This window comes from Vigna unguiculata, chromosome 10, assembly GCF_004118075.2.
Source record: "Vigna unguiculata cultivar IT97K-499-35 chromosome 10, ASM411807v1, whole genome shotgun sequence".
Lineage (NCBI taxonomy): Eukaryota > Viridiplantae > Streptophyta > Magnoliopsida > Fabales > Fabaceae > Vigna > Vigna unguiculata.
This window is the reverse complement of record NC_040288.1, coordinates 9,957,795-9,967,806: the sequence shown is the minus strand read 5'-3', so window position 1 is coordinate 9,967,806 and position 10,012 is coordinate 9,957,795. Positions and strand designations below refer to the sequence as shown.

Here is a 10,012-nt window from a genome sequence, read left to right as displayed (position 1 = left end):
TCCATCTTTCTTGATCTGTATATCACCAATTCCAGAGGCCTCAATTGTATTATCATCAGCCAATTTGACCTTACTCTTCTTGCTAGTGTCAAGATTCGAAACCCAATTTTTATGCCCTGTCATATGATTGCTACAACCTGTGTCAAGAAACCAGTTTTCAGACCCAAATTCTGCATCCTGGGTAGTAACCATCAACATTATTGGTTCTTCTTCTGAGTCCCCTTGAGCCACCTGTGCTTCCAGGCCAGATTCTCTTTTCTACTTTCCTTTTCCATGCCAGCAATTTGCTGCATAGTGTCCCCACTTTTCACAATTGTAACACTGAATCTTTCTCAAATCTTGCACTTTCTTTCCACCTCTTCCTTTACCACTAAAACCACCTCTGCTAGTTTTGTCAAAAGATTCTGATTTCCCTTCACCTGAGGCTTGATCTTGATTGGCAGATCGTCCTCCTTTACTGAATCTGCCAATGGAATTTTTCTTCTTCCATCTGCCACGAGAAGAATGACCCATGTTTGACATTTGGGCCTGCACAACTTGCTCTTCCTTGGCCTTTTCAGCAATCTTGTTCACCATCTTTAGTTCATGAGCTTCAAGTGTTCCTTGAAGTTCTTCTATCTTCAGCTGTCCAATATCCTTGCATTCTTCTATTGCTGCCACAACATAGTCAAATTTAGAGGATACTGTTCTCAGTACCTTTTCAACCATTTTATGATCTGTGATGGTTTCACCACAATTCCTCATTGAATTCACCAGCAATTGCAGTTTATTGAAATATTTAGCCACTGTTTCTTGATCAGCCATAGACAATAACTTATATTGCCTTCGAAAAGATTGGAGTTTCACCATCTTGGTCCTTTCTACACTTGCATATGCATTCTGCAGGATCTCCCAGGCCTCCTTGGTTGTTCTTGCTTTGGATATCTTCTCAAAATTCACCATATCCACACACTGATGAAGTAAACAACGAGCCTTGCAATCTTTCTTTTTAGTTGCAGCATCATCCTTTTCTTGAACCCCATTCTTTACAACCTCAAGAACTTCTTGATAACCAAGAATGACTTCTATTCTTATCACCCAATAGTCAAAGTTCTTGCCATCAAGAACTGGAAGATTTGCCAGAAAATTTCCACCTCCATTTGCCATAGCAACTTACACAGATCCAGAACCTAGCTCTGATACCACTGTTAGAAAGAGGAAGAAAGGAGGCTAGGGTTCAGATGAAGAAGAAGAGACATAAGAGGGATTATGGGCAGAGCACTCTCTCACACACAATACACAGGTGAATACTGAAATCATACTATGGTATTATTATTATGCAACTGTATCAGAGAAAAACAGAAACTCTATTTATAGAGTTGGTTATACAAAACAAACTGTAAAACTAACAACTGTAAAAGACAGCTTGAATTAATTACATCACAATGCAGGATTCCTTTAAAATTCAAACTGTAAGGGTTGACAACAACAAAACCTCGAATCTCCGGCGAGGAAGCAGAACAAAACTTTAACGGAGAAGATGAAAGGAGAAGTCCCGATTTGTGTTGAGGAAGAAGATGAATAACAACCTTTCTCCAAAGACGTTTCGTGGGTGATACCGAAAAAAGAAAATGGAAGGGTTTGAAAATGACAAAACTGATTTTCGAATTGGAAGACGGCTATCGCGAAAGTGAATGGGATTAGAGGACGACCACCGATGCTTTCGCATTTGCTTCTTGCTAGGAGGTTTCTTTAATAGGTTTCATGATTTCTTTTTGTTGTGGGGTTCAATGATTTTTTTGCTAACCTTCTTGGTTGCTATGTTCAAAGTAGAAGGGTAAACGGGGTTCTGTTTGAAAACTTAGAGGAGAGACAAACTGAACGCACCCAAACTTAGTGGAGGAAAGGGTTGCAATAAGATTGTTTCTTGTTGTGAAGGTTCTTCCCTGGGAGCTTGGTGAGTGCAAAGGAATGGATCCAAAAAAGGCAACTTCCAAGATGGGAGTTCGAGAAGGGAAACTTTTAGTCCAAAACATGTCCACGCACGGAAGACACTTTGCATTTCCTCATGCAATGTGGAAACTTCAAATTAAATTAAAAATCAAAATTAAAATGCCACAAGACTATGCCACGTTAAGTTAAGTGGTAAAAAAATTGATAACATTAAGTATTCAACTAATATTTTCCTATGGTTTAATCTCTGTCCATACATATAAGAGATACCAATCTTTTAATAGTATGATCTACACATTTTTTTTATTGTTTTTATTTATTGTAACGTTTTGGTGTCCGTCTTTCCTAAAAAGTTATTATTTTATTTTAAAAACACATTTCATTAGTAAAAATAATAATAAGTGAATTACTTATTAACATAATAAAAAATTATTGAATTTTTTTGAAATTATCCTAACTGATGAAAAATAAATTTTTATATTTTTTATAGAAGTGAAGACATGCGAAAAGACAGAATGAGGCATGGAATTCGTTGACCGTTTCTTTGCCCCCAAAAATCCATAACGGTAATCAACCTGTCTTTCTTCCCTTCTTTTTCTCTCTTTCACTTCCTCTGCCCCCAAACACCGCCACGCAACGCACAAACAAGAAAATCATCACCAAACCAAACAAAACAAAAGATTCCACCCAAGAGCAACCACATTCACCCCCAACACCTGTTTTCGCGCCAATGCACCACCATGGGACGCCGGAAAACGATGACGATGGACTGGGACGGCCTTGGCGATGATGACGACGACGATGCCTTCTTCGAGTCATACAGCCGCCTCTCCACCGCCGCCCCCCTCGACCTCGCCTCCTCCTCCGACGATGACGACGACTTCGATGACCCTCGCCTCTCCTTCGCCTCAGCCATCTCCTCCTCTCCCTCGCGACAAAGCAGCGTCTCTCCCACCAAGGATGCTGCTCCAGATTACGGCATATGGATGGCGGGCCCCGTCTCAATCGACGAGCGGCGAAAGCGTTTGCTCCATGGCATGGGCCTGGACGAGGACAAAGAGTTCTCAAAAACCACGCCCGTGGAACTCGGTCAATCAGTTTCAAAGCCCACCAACCCCGTTTCCTCCCAAAAATCAACACTTCCGTCTACTTGCGCTAATCCCGTTACCGTTTCAACGACGACTGTTACCGATTCAACGACGCCGGTTTCCGAGACAACGACACCGGCTGCCGTTTCGACAGAGAAGATATCTTCGGGACACGCCTCTCATCAGTTAGTTCTTGTTCGTTCGCGATCCGAGGGAGACATCGAGTTGTTCTCATTGGAGGGGTCGCGAAGAGAAGATTTCATCGGAAAGTGTTCGAAGCAGCGGTTGACAAGAACCCGGACGGAGGTGTTCGTCCAGCGCGCTCCGCCGGGAACGAGAAACAGAGTGGTGTTGAGGGATTCCGACGAAGCACCGCAGTCCAAGCCGAAAAGCACGAAAGTTGGGGATCGGGAAGTGCGAGCGTTTTTCCTGATAAAGAACTTGGACACGGGGAAGGAGTTTATTGTGAACGAATGCACCGAAAGCGGTGCGTGGAACAGGCTGAGTGATTTGCAGACGGGGAAGCAGTTAACGATGGATGAATTTGAAACTTCGGTGGGGAAATCGCGAGTGGTTAACGAGTACATGCGACGTGGTACGAGGAGCGAGAGTTTGTCGCGGAAGCTGACTTCGAGTTCGTACATTTCGAGGAGTTTAAGGATGAGCAAGAGAAGAGGGGTTGCGTTTCTGAAGAACATAAAGGGCGTGGCGAGTGGGTTCATTGGGGAGAGAGAGGCTGCGGCGGCTAACGCAGCCGCTGCCTCCACGGCGGCGGAGAAGGGTCAGTGGGTGCGAGTGCGGCAGAGCGGGAAGTCGCACAAGGAGGTGTCGGCGTTGCATCTGTGTCAGGAGCTTCAGGGGCACGAGGGGTCGATTTGGACGATAAGGTTCAGTTTGGATGGGAGGTTTCTGGCGAGTGCGGGTGAGGACAAGGTGATACACGTGTGGGAAGTACAGGAGTGTGAGGTTATGTCGTTGAAGCTGGACGAGGGGAGTTTCACACCTCTTCACCCCTCCTCCCTTGCCTCCAACGACGGTAGTCCTTTCTCTCCGGCGGCGGCTGACAAGAAGAAGAAGGGCAAGTTCGGAAGCAAAAAAGGTCCCGCCATTCCTGACTTTGTTCATGTTCCTGAAACTGTCTTCTCACTCTCCGACAAACCCTTCTGCACTTTCCAAGGACATTCAGATGATGTTTTGGATTTGTCATGGTCTAGATCTAAGGTACTCCTTGCAACTTCATGATGACCCAAACAACAAAATGAGTACATAGCTTTTAAAATTAATTAAAATAACTAACCAAAAAGCAGTTTAGTTTTTAAATGAACAGCCATACCTATAAAATGAAAAACATTAGCTTACTTTGAACAACACAGAAAAAAATCAAATACAAACAAACTCACTTTAAAAGTAACTTAAAACTAAATAAATAAATAATAGAGAAAAAAAAATGAGTACATCTATCACATTTTTCAGACTTAAATAACAGAGAGATTACCCCAATTTTATGTATCCTATATTTTTATTATAAGGGTGGTCGTAATATATTCACATCCATTTTCTATATGCTAATTTAAAATAATAATAATATTTTAAGTATAATTTTATTTTTTAAATTAATTTTTTTGATACATACTATTACATTATTGTAAAAGATTGTAAAATAGGTGTATATTTTTTAAAGGTGTCAAATTAGTATTTTTCAAACTAAATATTTGAGTAGAACATATTCTTTGTTATAATATTACCTAGTTATTCTTTTGATAATTATAAATGATTTTAAAAATTATGTAAAAGTCATAATTATCATAGTGATTTACTTGTAAAACCAAGTTAGTTCACTTTTTCTTATTATTATGTTGATAAAAAAAATTTAAAATATAATTATTATACACATTTTTAAAATAAAAAGGTATTTTTAAAATGATATAAAATGTATTAGTAAAATATGAAAAAAAATTACTTCTACAATTTAATTGTAGATGTTTTTTTTTATGATGGGTAATTAATTGAAATTAAAAAATGGTTATAAAACTTAAAAGATAAAATAGTAAAGATTTATGCATACTTATACAAATATAAATGGTTATAGGTATTTGTTGTTATATAGTTCATTGTAATTAGTTTTTTATTTAATCCATTTTAACATAATTTATACTAATTTATGAATGATACGATCTTCGACAAGTTTTTCTGCATATTAATTTCATACAATTTTATCTTCACTATTATTTTAGTGTGGTTACCTGATCTTTATTATTTTAATAAAGGTGGACACATTATTTAAGAAAATACCTATGTTTAGCATTTACATAAATTATTTTTGGCGTAAATTTGATGACAACTAATCTTTTTATAATTTATGAAAGATTTTTTAATTCCAAAGTTTGACTTATTAATAATTACTTTTCTTTTGTAATTATCCTTATTTTTTCACTTAATTTCTAACATATACATACATATACACATTTACTACAATATTATAATATAGAAATAAAACTTAAAATCATAAATTTGATAGCTATATTATTATTAATAGAAAAAGTATTTAAAATACCTTACCTACTTTTGATTTCTTTTAAAAGGTGTTTTAAGTGAAAAGAAATTTATCATCATCATCATCGTCGTCTAAAATCCATGTGCAAAATCTTTTATTGTACAATTTCATGGTGTATTATTATTGCATGGAAGAAGATAATTAGAACCTAAAATTTTGATGGGTTTTTCATTTTCAACTGCAGCAACTTCTCTCTTCTTCAATGGATAAAACGGTCAGATTATGGGACTTGGAGACTAAGACTTGCCTGTACAAGTTTCCCCATAGTGACTATGGTGAGAGTGAAATGTTTGAGCCTCTGGAACATGATTTTAATAATCTTTTTTTATTTTTAACCCTTTTGGATGGAATACTGCATGCATATTTAGTTGGATACTATTATTTTCACACCCAACCAGCTTTTACACACACTTTATATCTATTATTCTATTTTTTATTCTCTTTCTTTAAAATATAAAAGTAAACTTTTTTTGTAACCAAAATGCTTTTTGAAAGTGAGTTGTTAAGTTGTCCATCTAGTATAAAAAATATTTTTCTATTTAGTTACGTTTGGTTGGCTTAATGTTTGATTGCAGTAACCTGCATACAATTCAATCCTCTGAATGATGATATTTTCATAAGTGGTTCGCTGGATGCTAAGGTCAGAATATGGAGCATTCCTGAACGCCATGTTGTGGATTGGATTGATATCAATGAAATGGTGACTGCACTGGCCTTTACACCTGACGGTCAGGTATCGTTTTCTTCTTCTTACCATTTCTTATTTCTTGTAATCAAATTTATCTGCAATATAGTAGTTAGTAGTTTCTCCATTATTTCCCTAGAGAATTCTTGATTTGGAAGAAGGTAATTTGAAATAATTAACTACCATTTGACATTTTTAAGATAAAATAATCGTAACAAAAGTCAATTTTTATATTTTTCAAAAAATAAAGAAAAAGATAATGAAAAATAATTTTGAATAGTAAAAATATTTTTGGTGTCAAATTATCATTGTTTTGCATTAAAAACTTGGAACAATGAAAACAATGACAAATCTAAAGCTCTAAGTCACCGGAAACAATTAAAAATTAGTTGGGTATCAATCTAATGACCTTTTAAAGAAAAGTAAAGAATTAAGGAAACAAAATTAGGGGACAAATATAAAAAATTATGAGGAAAAATAAAATAAAAAGAGGCTTTAGTGGAGGCAACCTGTGCATCCAAATCAACCTCTTGATAAAGGCAAAAAACATTTCCATTTTCTTAAAAAGTTAAAAATTCAAATTAGTAAACATAAACATGTGACAACCACATGCATGTCACTCTACATGACAATATAAGTGGAATCATACCTGTGATTAAATTTAATGTCATTGAAAATGAGAAATTATTAAAACCATTATTTTTTAAAGTATAGGAATCAAATAGAATTAAAGTTTCAAGCATGAACCATTTACAATTTCTTGTTGGACTATGATATTTTAACAAATTTTTTTTATAAAGTTTGACAATTTACTTTTCAACACATATCAAACATTTTTTTTCTCTTTTCAGATCACATCAAATCTTTTTTTCATCAATTGAGGTGTCACCGTATATACATTGTTAAAAGTTTATCAACAAAACTTTGTTAAAATATATATATATATATATATATATATATATATATATATATATATATATAGTTGAGAAGGGAAAAAGAACCATATTTAATCCAAAATTGAGAACAAAAATAACACAATAGATAAAAACACAATTCATTCAAGTGTTTTTCAAGTTGAACTATTTTAGCTTAAACTATTTTGAAAAAACGTCTTTGACACTAATAATTGGACAATTATAGGAATAAAATGGTCCTAATGATAATAAACCTTTGCATTTGCAGAGGAAAAATATACATTAAAGAATAGTGACAATCAGTGTCAAATAGAAATAAAATATGTTGGGTTTGAAAATATCATTTTCTTAAGTTGTGTTCCATTAATTTGATGTTAACAATGAACAAAAGAAGTCTACATTGTTGATTTTGACTGTTAACCCCTCGATAATTAGCGTTTGAAATATTACAATCACATGAAATAAAACGTCCAAAATGAATAAAAAAAACAGACAAATTTTTAAATATAAGAGATTTGCTACGCATATGCAGAAGATGAGAAAGGAATCCATAAAACAAGATGAAAGTACCTCTTTTTTTTGGGTGCATAGAATAATCATATTTAAACATAGATAATAACATGATAAACTAAATCAAATACTATTTATGCATTGATGTGATCCTTGTTCATATTTCCTCATATTATTGCAGGGTGCTTTTGTTGGTACCCACAAGGGTGGTTGTCGTACATATAGCACAAAAGGTATTAACAATTGACTAGTATATTCTTTACACTTTTATTTATATTGAAGCTATCTTGGAAGCTAAGTAGAAATTTACCATATCATCTAAATCATTTAGACTGGATATATCAAACTGTTAATTCCCATTTCCTGATGGAAAACCAGATTGCAAACTAACTCAAACAGGAACAATTGAGATTCGAAACAAGAAATCCCTACTAAGAAAGGTCACAGGTTTTCAGGTAATTCTTATTTCCATCTCCCATAAGCCAGATTGGGTTAATTTCATGTAAGGGAAACAATTATAATGTCTTTTTGTCTGTACAGTTTGTTCCTGGCAAACCATCAGAAATTCTTGTAACTTCAGCCGATTCCAGAATAAGAATATTGGAAGGTTCAGAAGTAGTTCAAAAGTACAAAGGTGCTGCATAACATTATCCGAACTTACCTTATCACTGATTTAAAATACAATTAAATATACTTTTAGTCTTCGAAACATAATGCCCAATTAAAATTCGTCCATCCGAAATTTGATACATTTTAGTTCTAAAATATTAAGAATGAATGAATATTATTCTTTTAACTTAATTATGTAAACGTGTTTTTCCGTTGATATCGAAGCATGAACATGTCAAATGATGTAAACCGTTCAAATACTAGCATGAAACGTATTAGACAAATAAAAAAATTTAATGTAATTTGAATTAAAAAAACTATATCCACTTGTTTTTTAAATTTAGAGAGCAAAATGTATCAAAATTTGAGACATAAATTTCATTTTCATTTTAATGTGAAAGTTGAGAGATTAATTTTCAAATCTTGCATGAACTATTTTCACAACCCTATCAACATAAAAAAGGTTGATTTAAACTATTGGTTTTGAACATGAGCAGGTTTTCGAAATGCAAACAGTCAAATTGCAGCTTCCTTTACTCCAGATGGAAGATATATTATAAGTGCAAGTGAAGATTCTGAAGTATATGTGTGGAAGCGTGAAGAGCATAGAACTGCAGGCAGTGGAAAATTCAAAAGTGTGCTAGTTACTCGTGCTCACGAGCACTTCCAATGCAAAGACGTTTCAGTAGCAATACCATGGAATTGTCCCGTCAAAGGTGACCCGCTGCTAGGGCCAGTGGCTTCCAAAAGGCATTCAAAACGTTATCTGGGAGGTTCTATTGGTGGGGAAGAAACACCATCGCCATCTTCTGCAAACGGTAGTAAGAAAACTCTTCCACCACTTCCCAGGAAAAGCAATAGTCTTAACTTCGAAGGAGCTTCAAATTCCCCTAGGGAAGAAGCTGCAGTAATTTTCCATGCAGAATCAGGACTCGGAGATTCATTTGGTAACTGTAAGAGAACGATGCCTCGGTCTCCAATGAAAAACTGCCACACCGCAGAGGAAGATGAGCTTGAACCATTTTCACGCACAGATTCAGGATTTAGTGATTCTTTTAGAACTGCATCATCTTCATCTAGGTGCAGTGATGCACTTTCTTCAACTGCGTCATTTTCTTCAGCTTATTCATCATTGGACGGTGGCCATGTTTCCTCCACGGCATGGGGTTTGGTAATTGTGACAGCTGGGTTAGGAGGTGAGATCAAATGCTATCAAAATTTTGGGTTGCCTAGAAGGATTAGACAACCTCATCTTTTTGGAAGCTATAATAGTTTTACTAACATTTAGAAGATTTTTATTTTTATTTTTTATTTTTTTCTTCAGTACAACTCTTATTTTACAGCAACTATTAGTCATCAACTTAAAGAGACAGATGAGTGTCCAACACCGTTACACTGTGAAGCATTTAAATGTAGGTTAAAATACTATGTAAATCTTAAACTTTCTCCAAATTGTTGTATTTAGTGAAATTTTTTATACAAGCATAATTAGAGATAGCAAAAATATTGTACTGCGGATACCCGCAAAATTAAATGAGTATTTTTAATAGATAATGGATATGGAGTATTTAGTTAATCGTTTAATTATTAATGGAACAAATATTTCAAATCAACTATTAAAATAAAATTAATAGTGAAAAGAATATTAATAGTCGCTCATATATTTTTGTCATTAATATCTATTGTTAGATTCTAAATTAATCTCTTGATAAGAATCTTT

General features: G+C 34.8%; 2 protein-coding genes across 2 annotated transcripts; one reads left to right on the top strand and one right to left on the bottom strand.

Moving 5' to 3' along the window:
* Positions 1 to 258: 258 nt before the first annotated feature.
* LOC114165209 lies at positions 259 to 1,146 on the bottom strand. Its single transcript, XM_028049869.1, has one exon. The coding sequence runs from the start codon at positions 1,144 to 1,146 to the stop codon at positions 259 to 261; it is 888 nt and encodes a 295-aa protein (XP_027905670.1).
* Positions 1,147 to 2,672: 1,526 nt separating this feature from the next.
* Positions 2,673 to 9,580, top strand: LOC114165207 (2-deoxy-glucose resistant protein 2-like). The gene is made up of 7 exons (XM_028049868.1): positions 2,673 to 4,241; positions 5,759 to 5,849; positions 6,150 to 6,307; positions 7,865 to 7,916; positions 8,062 to 8,138; positions 8,224 to 8,317; positions 8,790 to 9,580. Exons 1-7 carry the CDS (start codon positions 2,673 to 2,675, stop codon positions 9,578 to 9,580), a joined length of 2,832 nt encoding a protein of 943 aa, XP_027905669.1.
* The last annotated feature ends 432 nt before the right edge of the window (positions 9,581 to 10,012 follow it).

Coding starts and splice junctions, on each gene's coding strand:
- LOC114165209 (XM_028049869.1), bottom strand. CDS start 1,146: ATGGCAAATGGAGGTGGAAATTTTCTGGCAAATCTTCCAGTTCTTGAT.
- LOC114165207 (XM_028049868.1), top strand. CDS start 2,673: ATGGGACGCCGGAAAACGATGACGATGGACTGGGACGGCCTTGGCGAT. Junction 7,917..8,061: donor TCGTACATATAGCACAAAAG/GTATTAACAATT, acceptor ATGGAAAACCAG/ATTGCAAACTAACTCAAACA. Junction 8,139..8,223: donor GAAAGGTCACAGGTTTTCAG/GTAATTCTTATT, acceptor TTGTCTGTACAG/TTTGTTCCTGGCAAACCATC.